Consider the following 17550-nt stretch of genomic DNA (forward strand, 5'->3'; position numbering starts at 1 on the left):
TTGTTGTTCTGCAGAAGCCGATTGCTAAGGGTACGGGGTCTCAACCGCTCCCCTTCTCGTGGCGTGATGTTGTGGTGGGTAAGGTTCGTGACTGTCGTCCCTGCGTGCTGTTGCCGGCGGATTATTTCATGGTTGAAGGTGTGCAGCAGTGCTTCGAAGAGGACAAGAAAATTCCAGACGCGGTTCTGTTCCCTGAAATCCTTTCTTCTGTTAGCTCTCTGAAGGTTTGTAGTTTAGGGACTAAGATCAGTAGGTGTCAGGATGATGATTTATTTCCTGAGCTTATGGGGGAATGGCCCGAATTTGATTGTTCTGATATGTTTTCGATGGTGAATTGGCTGAGGGTGGAGACGAGGATCTATGTTCGTCTCTGATTCGGGCTACCACTTCCTCTCCGCGATGGCATGCTCAGGAGAATCTATGCTCTTTCCTTTGGCTATCCAAGCATTGTCCTTTGGTAAGGGTTTCTTGCTTCCCTTTTGATCCTGTCTCTGCGTGGTTTTCGGAGGCCTCTTCTTTGAGGGTCAGAGGTTGGAAGGTTGATGGGTCCTTGGTAATTGGGGATTTATCTTTCCCATTTTCCCTTGCTGATTTTTCTATGTATTCTTCTGGTTCTGGTGGGTGTGTTTCTGCTGGTATGTCTTGTGGAACGGTTGTTAAGGGTATGGATGCCAGGTCTGAAGAAGTCCAAGCTTCCTAAGCGGCGAGGCCGCCCTATCAAGTCTTCTGGTGGGCCGTGTGTTAGTGGCTTGGCCCCAGTTTCAGAGGAAGCAGCGTTGCCTTCTCGTCCCCGTGGGCGGCTGAGGAAGAAGCATATAACAGTTGTGGAGCCTAAGTTGTGTTCTTCTTCAGGTCTTTCGGCGGATCCGTTGTGTATTCAATTGGTCCCCTTTGAACCTACTATTCTGAAGGGTCCTCCAGGTGCTATGACGAGGGTGAGGGCAGCTTTGGCCATAGGGAAATAGATGGGTTTGTGTTATGATTGTTCTAACGAGGTTGCCTTGCAAGACATTGCTGATAACATTAGACCTCGAAGGGTTGGGTATAGTTGATTGGTTAGCACCCTTTTTGGTTTGTTCCTAGGTCGTGGGGCTTGTTTTTGTGCTTCTTATCTAGGTTTTTTTTGGGTTGTCTATATTGCTTTGTGGTTTGCTTTTTGATGCGCAAATCTCCACATTGCTCCTACTCTTGATTGTTAGGCTTTGAAATATATATATATATATATATATATAATATTATCCTTTTGCTGTAAAAAACACAATTATTTATTTTTATTATATTTATAATGAATAACTATATTAATTTTTATACAATATTACAAAATATTTTAAATAAACATGTGCAAAGCACCAATATTATAATATTTTTTAGTTACCAGGGGTATTATAATATAGTTTAATATTAATTTATACAATATTGAATTTATATCCATTTAAATTTAATTAGTGTTAATAATTTTAGTTGATTGAATTCCCATTTTAAAACATAATTAAATTTGAATTCATTTAAATTTAAATATGAAAATTAATGCTATGTGGGTTTATATGAGAAAAACATTGATGAGGTAGTTTCATAATATTTATATCCTATACATTTCTAATAAATAAAGCTAATTAGATTGTTTCTTAATTAAATTCATTGCACTGTTGAACGCAGCTCAACACAATTAGCAGATATTATATATAACCCAATCTTGAATCCTCAATCCACAGTCCTCAAGTTAATTTTAAATCATTTCACCCAGCACACACAACACTAAGTAGCAGTCCACACAGGAAAGCAAGCCAACCGAATAACCACATGAGCACCCTTTTGGTTTTCCTCCTCCTCACTCTCTTGCCCACGACGACGGAAGCCAACGGTGGATAGTGGCAGTACCTACAAAGAAGCACTGACATTGTGGGCATGCATATGCAGTTACTCCACAACGACCGTGTCGTCATTTATGACCACACGGACTTCGGCCTCTCCAACATCTCCTTACCCAACGACATGTGCTGCCACAACCCGGATAAACTTGTAGTAAAAACAGACTTCACCACTCACTCTGTGGAATACGACGTCCCATCCAATACATTTCGCGCGCTCTTTGTCCAGTCTGACGTGTGGTGCTCATCCGATTCTGTCATCCCGAACGACACCCTGGTTCAGACTGGTGGTTCATACTTCGGAGAGCTCATTGTCCGGACCTTTACCCCTTGCCCAGAATGTGATTGGATTGAATTCACCTACACACTCGCAGTTCCAAGATGGTACTCGAACAATCACTTGCTGCCAGATGGACGACAAATAATACTTGGTGGAAGGAAGCAATTTAACTACAAGTTTTATCCTAAGAATGCAGTGGAAGCTAAGAAGACCTATAATTTACCATTTCTGGCACAAACTAACGACCCTGACCGGGAGAATAATCTTTACCCGTTTGTTTTCCTCAATGTTGATGGAAACCTTTTCATCTTCGCCAACAATTGTGCCATCTTATTCAACTATATAAATAGTCAAATTGTGAGGACCTACCCTTCCATACCCGATGGAGAACCCATAAACTACCCTAACATTGGTTCTGCGGTTTTGCTTCCTTTGTGGATTTCACATTCGCAACCTCTAAATGTGGAGGCTGAGGTCTTGATTTGTGGCAGAGCTCCAAGGGGGTCTTATCTTGAGGCTAATAACCGGCGCCCCCCTCGTTTTTTTTGTGCTTTGGATACATGTGCTCGGATAAAGATAACAGATTCGAACCCGAAATAGGTCATGGAGACCATGCTGAGTCCTATAGTCATGAGTGACATGGTCTTGCTCCCGAATGGAAATGTTTTGCTCATCAACGGCGCAGCTGCGGGGACCTCCGGTTGGGAGTTGGGCAGGAAACCAGTTTTGAACCAGTTTCTTTATCGAGCGGACGCTGTGGTTGGGTCTCGGTTTGAAGTGCAAATTCCGACCACCATCCCTCGAATGTACCATTCCACCGCAGCTTTGCTTCGTGATGGAAGGGTTGTCGTGGCGGGGAGCAATCCTCACCAATATTACAATATCACCGGCAACGTGTTGTTCCCGACGAAACTGAGTTTGAAAGTGTTTTCCCCTTTATATTTGGAGCCTCAATTATATGACGTGTGCCCAACGATCATGTCCCCTCACCCTCAACCCGCAACCAAAGTCATGTACGGTCAGAGGTTGAGGATTTTGTTCCGGGTGACAGGATTGTTGGATTTGAACTTAGTGTTAGTGACAATGCTGGTTCCGCCTTTTAACACGCATTAGTTCTCCATGAATCAAAGATGGTTGGTGTTGGAGCCAAATGATGTGGGTATTATTGAGAAATCAACGTATGAGGTTGAGTTGACCATACCTAATTCAGTCACACTTGCACCACCCGGTTTCTATCTAGTGTTTGTGGTCCACCAGGAAATTCCAAGCGATGGAATATGGGTCCAAATATTCTGACTATACATGCTTCATATTTAAAAGCTTTTAGAAAATAAGTCATTGTTTTGGGATATAAGTCCCTTTTTTTTTGTCTCCAATATACTCAATTTATTATATTTATGATGCATTTAATATTTTAGTTTTCAAAAGTATTATCATATATTCATCATGTTTCTAAAAAAAATATTCATCATGATTTGCATATTAATTATCGACCTAAAGTTTAGAAAAAAATAAAAGATAAAAAACATACACAAACTATTAACTATAATTTTTATTTATTTATTTATTTATTTATTTATTTCACTTTCAAAAAATAAAAATAAAAATAGTTTTTAATATTGTTAACTATTATTATATCAACTTTTCAATATCTTATAAAAAATATTTCATTAAGTATTAATTAAAAATAGCTAGAATATTAGTTATCAATCATAAGAAATATATTTATATGTAAACAAAAATTAAGAAATATATTTATATGTAAACAAAAGTAAGAAATATATTTATATGTAAAAAAAATTTAATTAATTAATAGGAATATTAATTATTTACACAAAGAGATCTCTAATATGAAGAATTTAATACATAAAATAAAAAATGATAATACTCTTTATTCAGATATCTCAACACGATTAGTTTTATTATATTTATAATTAAAAAATATTTTAATTTTTATTTAATTACAGTATAGTAATTATTATACAATATTGAAAAATATTAAAAATAAACTCATGCAACATACTGATATTTTTTTTTGTTACATCGAGAGGCTAAGCCTCGGAAAACAAACTAGCTAGGCAGTGGCTTTATAATAACGCACTGGTATTATATATAGTATATATGTAAAAATCATTTGACTTTTGCATTATATACACTAGGTTGTAAAATAATTTTCTTTGCATTAAATATATTAAATAAAAAATAAAAAATTTAAAAACTACATCCACTGTATTATTCATTACATTTATTACTAATTTTTATCATTTTCAATTTCTCATATTTAAAATTAAATATTAATATTATTTAAAATTGAATTATTAATTCCAACTTGAGATTTTTTTTTAAATACTAATAATAATTAAAATTAACTATCAATCAATATATAGATGTAAAAATCACTTGAACTTTTACATTAAATACATTAAACAATAAAATAATTTTATTTGTATTCAATGTATTAAATAACTTTTTTAAACAAAAGATCACATTGATATAGAATATAGATAACCAAACAAGGGAACAAAGCCCTCCCTTCATGAGCGCATTACAAAACAAGTGAGCCCCTGAAAATTGCCTGCATCAGCAAAACAACGTCACACGTAGCAAAAGGCACAATAACTAAGAGGCTCAACCACACAAAACGAAAACAATTACGAAAGCTCCCACACACAACTCCATTGAACACAAAACTAAAGAAGCACCAACACAAGAATTAGACACCGAGTAAGTGCTTCTCGAAAATTTTGAAGCAGACCACAACGCAACATACTTTATAAACCAGAATTACTGCAGTACTCATGCTCCACTTGCGTCAACAATAGTCCACAACGCCTATACTCTATCCCTTCAGTCGCAAAATTATGTCCTAATTTGAGTTTTTTCTAGTAGTGTGCTAAGTAATCAGCCATGGAATTCCCTTCCCTTAATATGTGTCTCACACCCAGACAATTAACCACCAAGACCAGTTGATCAATTTAATGGAGCACTGGAACAACTTCCATGGCCTATGGTCCTTGTTATTCACCCAACCCACCAATAATGACGAATTGCTTTCATTTATCACAGTACCATAATTAAATTGTTGGCTACATGAGGGTTTGAAGAATAGTCTGTACCTTTGCCTCATACACCCACAGATCACCAGTAGCCTTCGAGAAATAACCCATCACTTGCCGCCTATGGTTCTTCAGGACCCCACCAATCCCACTTTTTCGCGGGCAACCTAATGACGATCCATCGACATTGAACTTCAGAAATTGGCTCTTTTGGAGGGATCCAACATTCAACTTTCCTGGTCTTAACAAGCCTTGACAAGTGAATATGCTCAAATCCTAGCGCAAATAAATTGATATGTATTGTAAGGACAATTTCCCCACCATTCTTTTACCCACCACGATATTCTTGTCGAGTGTAAATCCCACATCGACGCAACACAAAAGTCTTTGTTATTAAAAACTACGTTGTTCCTCTCAATCCAATGATAATTGCATCCCCGTTTCTATCTAATGTTTGTGGTCCATCAGTAAATTCTAAGTGAGGGCATTTGTGTCCAAATACTGTGGTTTTACATTGTTCGAATAGAAAAGTTTCTTGGGATATAAGTCTTTTGTTTAGGGGATTTTAGGATATAATTTTATTTTTTGGGCTAAATTGGTGGGGCGGGCTAGGGCAGTGAAGAAGGTTGGGGAAGTTTGATGGGTGAGTTGGTCAAATAACTAATGACTTCAAAAAATTGAGTTACTCGATAAGAGTCACATGAATGTTTTTATATTATTATTTTCAATATGCTCTCACGCAAATTTAGACTTTTCGTTTGAGTTTGAAACGTGAACAATGTACATGTCCAATTATCATGTGCCGATGTTTAACTTTTTATTAAAAAAATTGAAAGCAACAAAAACTATGATCATATTAGAATTTAGAAAGTCTTACATAACTCAAGAGTTATCTCAAGCGTTAAAAATGGTATGTGAGGAGAGAGGGAGGAGTTGACACATGAGTGCCAACATATATGTTAAAAAAATGCCATATGTGTGGGATGAAAAACTTAAATGCAATAGCTAAAAACAAAAGTTGTACTTTTAGAGGTATTGAAAACAAAAAAATAATTTATGAGGGCTAAAATCAAATCCACCCTGTTATCTAATAATTTTGAGACCTCACTCTGGAAAGTGAGGCACTCAAAAACCACACCTTCCTCCACAAAATTCCACGTCATCTTTTCTACAAAATATAAACTCTCTCTCTTCAATTGTGAAGCTGTGTCTCTCACGCGCACAAAACCTGCTTCACGTATGTTCACTCCTCTCAAACTCCTGAAATTTCTCCTTTCTAAATCTGTTATTCCTCACACACTCCTGAAATCCGCTCCCAATAGATACTATGGATTTAAAATTGAATTTCAATTTCAAATTTGCAAATCCAGCGCCTTGTGAAAAATTTTGGGGGGCGAAATTTACGGGTTTCAAATAGATCTGCTTAGGGTTACCGCTGGCGAAATCATCTCATAGGACTGGAGGCAATTTTTGTTGCAGATTCATCAACAGGTTCATAACTTTATTCATCTCACTTGATTCCTTCCTGCTATCGCCTTTTTAGTGAGAAGTAAATGAATTCTATTTTCTTCCATGTACAGATTTGAAAAATTGGAAGGGAGGCCCTTTTCAATATCAGTTTCTCTTTTGTGGTTCACTTGTGCGATGGTCAAGAATTAAGGTAGATTAATTTGTCCATGCTCTGTTTTGCATTTCAACATATTTTGATAATATGTCACCAATTGCCTATTTCATTTGAAAATCATGCAGGTTTGTTTTATAAAAAAGAGGAAGGACAGAGGCGATGGACTTCACACAACGTTTTATTTGCTTATATGACCTGAAGAAGCTTGATGCTTTCTAAAAAAAATATGACCTGAATATCAATGTTTTGGATGTGGTATTATTGATGCATGTTTTTACACGGATATTGTGTTTAAAATTGATGTTTTTTGACCCTAAAAAAATCTCTGCAATGGTTCATTCTTTTTAAAGTTCAAAATGAGTAGTTTTTAGGCTGAGCACCAATGTTACTTTTGTGTGGTGTCAATGAGCACCACTGTTACTTTCGTGTGGTCATTCAATTAGAGTTCAATGTTACTTTTGTGTGGTTCTTTCTTCAGTGTTTAGATTTTCATTTGCTTGGCCAAATTTATTTGACAAAGCAACTTCTTTTTTGCAGACTTACAAATCTTGTCCAACACAAGTAAGTTAATTTTATTTAGGTGCTTAGGATTCATTCACCTCTTGCTTATCATTCCCCTTTACAAAAATTTCTTCTATAATTCTTTCTTCTTTATAAGCAAAGCAATTCTTTCCCATATTTATGCACGTATATATCATCCAAATTGGCTATTGGCTACTGATATTATCATAATAACTGGTGAAATCCACTGTGAACTTAACAAAGTATGTACTTTTTTTAGAATTTTTGTTTTATTCTCTTCTTTATAAGCAAAGCAATTCTTTCTCATATTTATTCTCTTCTTTATAAGCAAAGCAGGTCTTTTTTTTACTTCCTTGCCAAAATCATCTTTATAACTGGTTTTTCTTTTTATTGGTTCTCATCAATTCGTAATCTTTGTGGATCAAAAAGTCAGCTGCAATTGTTCAAAAGGAAGCAGATGAGGTTTAAGATCATGAATTAGTTTTTATATTATTGTTTTGTTACGATTTATTAAGTTTAAACTTCATAAACTTTATGGTTTGAGTGTATTGTGTGTTCTACCTTTTTAATGGACATAATGTGATGGTCCTTTGTCCATTGTGTGTAACAATGAGTGTTGCTAAAATTGTGTGTCACAGTAGCAATAATTCAGCATGCTGAATTTTTTTTGTTTTACACAGATTTTTAAGACTTTTCATTGTTGTCTATATCATGGCCCCTCATTAGAGTCTTAGATTATCTCTTTTCTAACGAGTCTGGTTGAGATCCTTATTTTAAAAGCATGTTATTTTTGGCTTATGAAGGGTACACATGATGATTTATCATGCTACAAATTTTATAACTTCAAAACACAAATGGGTTGTTCAACTTTATGTAGGCTGATGAGTTGTCGGGTATGCCTCGTGTTGCATTGGATAATTTTGTTGGAAAAACTTTCATATTCAAGATAAAAATTGATGATAGTAAGAATGGAAAATATGCAAAGAGTTCTTTTGTGTACACAATGACTGATGCTTCTGATATGATCAAACTTTTTACCTCAAATGATGACACAGTACAGGTACGTTTTAGTCCTTTCATGTTATTCTTTTTCTAAATGTCCTTAAATGTTATTGTTTTTTTAATTTTGAACATGTAAACTCAATTCCATTAAAACTAAAATACACCAAATGAAAAACCGAAAAATTTAGAACTCAGCCTTACTTCAAAAGGTCAATGTCAGTGGTCACTGTATAAAGACTAACATCTAAATAGAAATTGACTTCAGTCAACCCAAATATTATCTTAAATGTTATTATTGATGGTAACTATCATTTTATAGCCTTCTACTCCTTACATGTGGTTTTCTTTTTTAGGATTCGTTGCAAATTGGTAGTATTGATGCAAATAGTGAGCTATCTATTCAAAAGCATCAATCTGATGCTACTGTAAGATTTTTTTCAATGATTGCACATATATACTTCATTTCAAAATAATAATTATATGAAAAAAAAAAACTCTAACACTATGTGGTTTGTACTTGCAGGGTGACATTTCTATTACAAGTGAAAATGAACTTTGAATCATATTCTCAGCAGAATGTTACTCCTATGAAAAGAATGTCACATCAAAATCTTGTGTATTCTGACATAGCGGAAAACTCTCCAGCACAAGCTTCCTCAACTAAGGAGTTAAAACGTGTTAAGATAGAGAAGTGAAATAAGAATTTGATTACATTGAGACTTCTGCTACGTTAGTATATGTTGCAAGTTTTTCTATTTATGGTGTTTTAAAGAGTTAATTACATTGTTTGGTTTTGTATTAAGTAAACTCGGATGATCAATTTTAATATTATTCATGTATCTATTTTGATTTTACTTCTAGCAATTTTTTTTTACTTCGATATATGACTATAACACATGCCTAAATATTATGACATGTTTCAAATATCAATTAATTTCATAAAATCACTTAAAAAAATACTAAAATAATAATAGTTTTAAAATTACCCGTGCAAATGCACGGGCTACATACTAGTATGAGGTATATTATTGAAAAAGAAAAAAGATAGTGAGCTAGCATCAGCAAAGCATCAGCAAAAAACGTCATGGACGGGTTTGTAAGCCAAGCATTAATGATATTATCTGTGGAAAAATTGTTTTATCTCTTTCCACATTTCAACATCATCCCTCCCTTCCCAACATTTTCCACTCACTCGTGTCTCTCTTTCCTCGCAAAACCCTACCCCTTTCTCTGTCTCTCCCCTGCACATTCAAGTTATCTTCTAAGCTTTATATAGCTAGCTACCATTATCAGGCACATATATATACAACACCACCAACCAGCAAAATTTCCAACAAAACTAAGAAATAGATCGATCCAGCACAAAAAAAAAATATGAATACTATGCTTTTCCCTGAAAGTGTCTCTGCCAAGAGAAAACAAGTGATCAGAGAGCTTGTGAAGGGTCGTGAGCATGCTACTCAGCTCAAGTTTCTGCTTCAGAATCTAAATGGGGGGTCTCTCTCAGCTAAGGAAATGGCGGCCAGTGTGCTCAGATCTTTCTCCGTCTCTCTTTCTGTCATTACTTCTGATTCTTTATCTGAAGAAGCTGGTAGTGGTGGTGGTGGTGAGGTTGCTGATCAGAATCATAGTGAAGATGGGTCACTTGTGATGGCGGCGGCGGCTGCTGCTTCCAGCAATATTGGTCCTGAAGATTCAAGTGAGAGCTGCGGGAAGAGAATATTTGTGCAGGCCACAAAGGATCGGAGAGGTTCATACAAAAGAAGGTACATGACTCTTCCTCTTTTCCATTGTATATAGTTATGGATCTGATCTGTTCTTTACAGATTGGTGAATTGGGGTTTGTACGTACGGACAGTGTCATTGTCATAACTCATAACTCATATGAAAAAGTAAAGATAAAAATTGAAGCTTTGAGTGGTTCATATGGAGAAAAAGACATTTTGATTTGATGGTATAAATTACAAAGGAGTTTGGGTTCGCAGAATCACTTATGAGAAGAAGTTTATGTGATTTCTGAGTAACTTTTGTGAGAAAAAGTAAATTGATCATGTTCTTACTAATGGAGTCAATTCTGATTATGCGTGTGTTTGAGTGAACATTTTAATTAAGCGTTTATGTTAATCAACGTTTATCACATAAGATTTTATTGATGAGAAATTGATCAAAAAGAAACGGATGAAAATGAGTTAGGTTTTATTGATCATAAGCTAATTTGAACAGTTTTTAATTAAAATGAACTCAAAACAATTTTCGGGTAATGTAAGCCTAAACATTTTTTAAAACTGACAAACCCTTTTATAATTGCTTATATCATGTTATAAGATAAACTCAAATGAACTCTCTCAAACATGTATTATGTTGGTTTTGTTTGGTGCTACAAAATTATGAGGGTTCAAATTCAAGTGGCAAGGATTACCATAATTGCAAGGAAGCTTGGAGTCATATTTGCACTAATACTGTAGCCACACTATGCATTGCACTAAATGACATGCATGCCTGAAATTGTGTTGTGCAGGAAGAGTGAGCAGACACGGACCATTGTCTCCCCAACCACTGATGATGATCATTCATGGAGAAAGTACGGACAAAAGGATATCTTGAATTCTCAATTCCCCAGGTAATAATTGTTCTCCTCTCCTGTTCAATTTTCCAAGGAAAGATCTTTCCTCATTTGATTTATATATATGCACAAAATGTCTTGTCTCTTTCTATAGATATAAAAAAGAGTAAAATACACTCACCCCCCTCAAGGTTTGTAAGAATGACACTCCACCCCATTTTTTATAAAGGCAAAATTTAGTGACGAAAACAAATTCGTCACTAATAAAAAATAATTACAAATTAGTTAAAATTTAAATAAGTTTAATGCATTTACACTATCATACATTAATTTATGAAAATAATTTTACTGAATTAAATTTAAAAAAACAATCCACTCTGTCTGTTAAGTCCACGTCCCATCTGTCTCCAAATCATATTTCTCACCACAAACGGTCACCACCAAGCCTTTGCTCCCTTTAACACGACGACCACTGTCCCAGAATGTGAAACCCCATGGCACCACCATGCATCAAAGTTTTGTTGCGACCTGAACCACAGAACGTGAATCACACATTCCCAGAGCTACCTGTTCAACTACTTCTTGTGAACTTCACCCCCTTTAAGTTGCGAGCGAACGCTCTGTTGGTTTAAGATGTCGTTGGATTTTGTTAAAAACGGTGCTCCACCGCATCGTTGAGTTCTAATAACCTCCGATTCACTTCATATTTCTTAATTTTGTTTCTCTATTTTCTTCACCCATTTGTCTTGCTTTTTGGGTCTACAATCCAATTTTCAAAATTTGAGGTATAAAGAGATTATTTTGATTAAAATTGAATTATTACCAAATATGAAAACACAAGCATGTTTCCCTATGTTCGAGATATGGTTTGTAAACCGGTCGGGTGTGTTATTGCAGAATTTGCATTGTGAATTTACGGAGGAAGACCACGATTGAGAGAATGAGGAGGACTGTGATGTTTTCATTTTTAAATTTATTGGATTATATTGAAAATATTTTTTGAAATTATTGATTAACAATTTAAATAATAACTAATTATTAATGAAGAATATTTTTCGTCACTAAATTTGCATCTATATAAAATGGGGTTGGGTGTAGATTTTAGACAAGAATGGGGTGGAGTGTAATTCTAATAAACCTTGAGAGGGGTGAGTGTACTTTACTCTATAAAAAACATTATCTTAAAAAAGAATGATTTTAACCGGCTTTTTGGGTGCATGAACACTACTACCTTTCTTAATCATACCAAAAGTTGAAATTAAACTCAACTTGTGCAAGTGCAAATTAATGAATGTGTAGAAGCTAGATATTTACTTTGTTTGGATATCAAATCAATCCTATACCATATGTTCTCTCTAATTTAGATATGATTGTTTTCAAGTTATTCTTAATCACTATAAAACTTAATAGTATATTGTGTTATAAATCTTATATTAGCTAGAGATGGCACATAGATAATTTTTATAAAGTGTAGAACAATTCTTAATTATTGAACTAGATTTTAAGTTGAGTTGCAGTACTTTCCAAATTCTAATATGTATTAAAGTTAATCATAGATATGTTTGTTGGTGAAGACCTCTTATATTTGGGATTACCTCAGAAATGTTCAATCATACAAATTCCACACTCCAGATATCTAACGAATGTAAGAGAATGAGTTAGAAGTCTCACATTAACTAGAGATATGACTTAAATAACATTTATAAAGTGTAGAGTAATCTTCAATTCTTGATTTGTGTTAAGCCTTCTAAATTTTAATAAAATACTTATGTGTCAATTACATGAAGTCGGAAGAGGACATGAAAAAGTTTTCCTTGATTAGACATCCAAACAACTAGTTATATAATTTGTTTTTTCTTTTCTTTTTCTCAAAAAAGCTTGTCTTCTAACTCACCCATTTGATGGCAATTTGCAGGAGTTACTTCAGGTGCACCCGGAAGCATGATCAAGGTTGCCGGGCAAACAAACAGGTGCAACGGATACAGGAGAATCCTGACATGTACCAAATTACATATATTGGGTTTCACACATGCAAAGACACTCCGATCAAAGCCCCAGAAATGGTCACATTCTCTAATACTTGGGACTCATTCCTTGTGAATTCCCATCCTGACTCAAATGAACATCATGATCCAATTATAAAACTAGAATGTCCCTGCAGTGGTGAAACTCCAAGTGATGTTACTGGCAACAACTTGGATCATAGCCTGTGGTCTGAGTTGAAGGATTTTGAGCTATCCAAACCTTCCAATATTATACCCTCAAGCAGTGCAGTTCATATGGATTTTGGGGTACTTTCTTCTCATTTCAGCACTGACTTCCACTTTGAAGAAAATAATCTGCTCTATTCATCTTCGTAATGTAAACTACTAAGGTTGAATATTTTGCTTTTAATTACCTTTGCATTCATATGTACCACTATATTGCTGCCAGTTGTCATGGAATTTGTGGTCACGGGTTCGAGGAGTGAAATAACTCTTTTGTAAAAATGTAAGATAAGACTGCTTACATTAGATTTATAAGGTGGATCTGAACATTTTCTACACCTCTCATATAACGGGAGCTTTATAGCACTACATTGTTTTTAAACTTTGCATTCATATGTATCATTAGAGGATCTCTTTGATCACATCAATCAACTTATGTAATGCAAGCCAAACGATTGTGATTGGAAGGATGATTTGATTTATTAAGCTTTAAAAAGTAGTTTGCTATATTCAGCTTCGTAATGTAAACTACCAAGATTAATGAACATTTAGATTGCTGCAAGGTACAAAGATAACTTGCGGTTATAGGTTTGAGCCGCAAAATTATTAATCTCTTGCAAAATTGTTAAGTAAGATTACCCACATTATTAGATCCATAAGGTAGTTTTGACCCTCTAGACCATGCGCATGCATAATGATCAGAGCTTTATACCACCCGTTTTGGTTTCAAACCTTTTGCAATCATATGTACATGTACCATTAGAGGATCTCTTTGATCACATCAATCAATTTAGATGTAATGCAAACCTTGTGTGTGTGTTCTATAGAAGATTTTGATTGACGGATGGTTTGATTAAGCTTAAAAAAGTGACTCACTTTAGCAAAGTATAATTATTTTTAAATGGTTTTTATATATAGAAGAAAACCAATTTTAAATGTTCATCTTTAAGTTCAAATTATTTGCTCCATGTATTTAAGTTCAAATTATTTTCTCTTCAATCATAGTTTATTTTGGATAAACTAGTTAACTAGTACAACTTATTAAAATAATTTTAAAAATAATTTTTTTTATTTAAAAATTGTTAGATTTTTTTTACCTTTTTAATTAGAAGTGTTAAACGTAGGCGGGAGTTATCGGGTCCAAGATGGATGCATGGGTGCCGGAGGACTGGTTCTAACAACGGAGGACAGTGGTTGTTTGGGTTTTTTTTTGTCTCACCAGCAAGGAGGAAATGCCTTAATAGCGGAGGTGCAAGTTTTATTACTCAGCGGCGGATCCAGGATCCGGGGTCAGGGAGTTCAAATTTTTTAAATGAACACATCGGTAAAAATACAATTAAAAACAACTTTAATATGTTTACAAGTCATAGTTATCCTCTACGTGATTTCATATTCTGAAATCGTTGAACAATAGACTCAGAGTCAATGTGAGTAACTAAACAATCGTTCATCCATGTATCTTGGCTTAAAAGCACATTTAGTCCCCCACAAATGTGAATCGTGCAAAATGAGTCCCTAAACTATTTTTTTAGCATTTCAGTCCCCCACGTTTTCTCCTGTTACCACAGTTAGTCCTTCTGTTAGATTTTGAACGGTTTTTTCTTAGGTGGATTTTTTTAAATGACTTGGATGAGAGAGAAGAATGCAAGTGCCTTGCACGTGTCCCTCTTCTTCATCTTCTTCATCAATTTCATCTCCCAAACCCAGGATAAACCTAAAACCTTACATTCATCAATGCATCTAAAACTCCTTACATTTAATCTGCAACCAACAACAAAACATGCCCAGCCCCATCTTTCTTTCTATGAAACAAACATGAAGATAACCACCAATCCTTGCAGATTCAGATTTCGACCTTTCCCCTTTCTTTCAGATCCAAATTCAACTTTTCCCTTCCTCCCAGATCCGTCATGAAGATCAATCGGGATTTTCTTTCTGGTATTTTGTTTGTTTTACAATTATGGAGAACCCCACTCCAATTTCTTCTTGTCCTTCTTCCCCAAGTTTTTGTGAAGCTTTCTCTTCCACTCCTTATTGAATTCGGGTTTGTTTGATGGTGTTTCTAGGTCCAAGGGAGAGGGTTCAAAGGTACCCAGAACTTTGTGATCTGGATTTGTGTTTGTTCAATGGTGTTTCGGGGTCTTAGGAAGATGTTTATAAGGTACCCAGAACGAGATCGAAGGAGAAGAGGGTTCGAAGTTACCTAGAACGTCGCGATCTGGATTGGGTTTGTTGGATGTTGTTTCTGGGTCAAAGGAAGAGAGATCGAAGTACCCAGAACGAGATTGAAGGAAGATGGTTCGAGGGCTCAGAAATTTGTGCTTTTAGAACGAGATTCTTGTATCTCCCCACAACTACAATCTCGTTTTGACTATCTTGATAAAAAAATTTCGTTCACTGTAGAATTTCCAGCCTTGGGCTATTTTTGTATTGATTGGCTTGCTCTTATAGAATATAGATGAATGATGTTTTGGAGACAAACATGATGAACGTGATGATGAAGATTCATTCATGTGTCAGTTTTTTATTATGAATTTATGATGGGAAATTGGGGGAGAACTGGATTTCCCACTCCTAGATTTAGATTTGCCACACTAAAATATCCCTCCGTGTTATTTTATGGGAGATAAATATTCGAAAGGTTTCGGTAGTTTAAGTTCCGAAACTAATCGATTTTATAATTCCCAGTTCCAAACCATTCAATTTCATTTCAATTCCAAACCAGTTCCCCCCCATCGTCTCCCTCTTCGACATCCTCTCCCTCTTCGACTTTCCGACCTTGAAAGGAGGCGATTCCGGCGAATTCCATTCGACCTCTTCAACTTTCATCATCAGCGGGGAGGTTTCTCATCATCTTCGTCAGAAATCAAGTGTAGAGGTGAGTTGAACCCTACCTTCATCAAATTTCGTAGATTAGGGTTCTTGCATTTTGGGGTTTTTGGTATTCAGCGTTCGTGGGGTGGGGTTAGAGGGATTCAAGCATAGGGGAATTGACTGAAAGGGATTGGGAACTAAAGGGGCAGTGTATGTATGCTTATAAACTGTCGTGATTAAGAATATGTATCCTTAAGAGGGGAAAACTTAATTATCTTTCATCACATCATGGTTAAACTTAATCTTTGAGCTAACCAATGCTCCATTGCCCCACAACTCCAAACTCATCTTCAGGTCAAGAATCAAAGTTTGTCCATCTCATTCTGAGAAAGGTGAAAGATAGACAATCACCAGGATAGAAAGAAAAAAAAAAATTAGACTATACTTGTGCCTTAAAAAATGGCTTTTTGGTTTGCCTGAACAGAAGCTATTACTCACGCACCTTAAAGTGAAAACAGATTCCGGTTCAAGCTTACAAGTTGATATATTTAGGCATTGCGGCCAAGCGTCGTGTGTTTAGATACCAATTGAGTTGATGTGAAAGCACATGACTCAACCCATAAGAAGAGTTGCGATAACTTTTTGCTTTGAAGTGTGCTAATGCCAATTAGCACTGACCCTAACTGGTAAGTGGTATCCTAACACACACAGGTCATATAGAAACTGGAGAAGTTCTATTGAGCTTAATGCTCACATTTTAACAAAAGGGTTTTATCAAATGCATTATAATTCTATTAGCTGAAACCAATTCTTCTAGACTTGTTATTGAAAAAAAAAAAACTCACCAAATTTGTGACATTTCACTAGAGGGAATTTGCTCGTATAATGTCTCATAGAAAATCCTAAGAGGGTCTTTCTGAAAAAATGAGAAAGCAGATTGTATTTGTAGAAACATAGGATGGATAGAATGAGAGAAAAATATACAGAACAACAACACATAGTTATTTGGGTTAGGTATAGTTGGAGACGTATAGTTGAATTGAGGCCTGAGTTTTCTGAATGCAATTTCAAATTTGCAAGTTTCAAATCATGTCATGAGGCATTGTTGCGTAATGCTTAATTAAAGACTAGTTCAGGGTTAGAATCTTTGAGTCAATAATCATATAAACTAGCATAGGTGCATTTCTTGGTCCTACTAATTGTGTGGTGTAGCAATATGTAATGCATGAGGAAGAATTCATGCTTTTGTTTCATTTTCTGTTATACATTTGTATAGTAAGTAGTTCAAAAGTGTTGTTCATTGGTCAGAATTTATGATTTTTGAAAGTAACACATTTGTATAGTAGTTCAAAAGTGTTTCATTTTCTTTTTACACATAACTGATAGCTGCTGTCAAGTTCTTTTAAATGTCTCAGTTTCTTCATTATTTTGGGCCATCACTTATTGTCATGCTCAAGGAATTTCAGTTTCAGAACTGAATTGAGAGCTGGTTTAAATTTGCCCAAGGCAATGGGAGAAATTGGCTAGTTTTAAGTTGTCAGATTCGCATAAATGGTCTGTGGTGAAGCTCATCAAACTTGGATTTGTTTTAATCTGAATTTGCTTTGCATTGGA

The 17550-nt window shown here is 35.3% G+C and overlaps 1 protein-coding gene, 1 long non-coding RNA gene and 1 pseudogene across 5 annotated transcripts; all 3 read left to right on the plus strand.

Annotated features, from left to right (window-relative positions):
- The first annotated feature begins 1890 nt into the window (after window positions 1–1890).
- LOC130746022 (aldehyde oxidase GLOX1-like) lies at window positions 1891–3444 on the plus strand (annotated as a pseudogene).
- A 2950-nt stretch (window positions 3445–6394) lies between these two features.
- On the plus strand, window positions 6395–9201 carry LOC130749717 (uncharacterized). 4 transcript variants are annotated; one of them, XR_009023046.1, is made up of 5 exons: window positions 6395–6695; window positions 6785–6864; window positions 6954–8410; window positions 8706–8777; window positions 8876–9201. It is a non-coding gene; the product is annotated as an uncharacterized LOC130749717 (long non-coding RNA). The 4 variants fall into 4 exon arrangements; XR_009023053.1 differs by having other exon boundaries at window positions 6954–7083; window positions 7366–8777; XR_009023052.1 differs by having other exon boundaries at window positions 6396–6695; window positions 6954–7389; window positions 8228–8777.
- Window positions 9202–9520: 319 nt separating this feature from the next.
- LOC130749730 (WRKY DNA-binding transcription factor 70-like) lies at window positions 9521–13604 on the plus strand. Its single transcript, XM_057603105.1, has 3 exons — window positions 9521–10118; window positions 10871–10972; window positions 12831–13604. Exons 1-3 carry the CDS (start codon window positions 9727–9729, stop codon window positions 13273–13275), a joined length of 939 nt encoding a protein of 312 aa, XP_057459088.1. The 5' UTR covers window positions 9521–9726; the 3' UTR covers window positions 13276–13604.
- Window positions 13605–17550: the final 3946 nt, after the last annotated feature.

The sequence above is a fragment of the Lotus japonicus genome, chromosome 1 (genome assembly GCF_012489685.1).
Source record: "Lotus japonicus ecotype B-129 chromosome 1, LjGifu_v1.2".
Lineage (NCBI taxonomy): Eukaryota > Viridiplantae > Streptophyta > Magnoliopsida > Fabales > Fabaceae > Lotus > Lotus japonicus.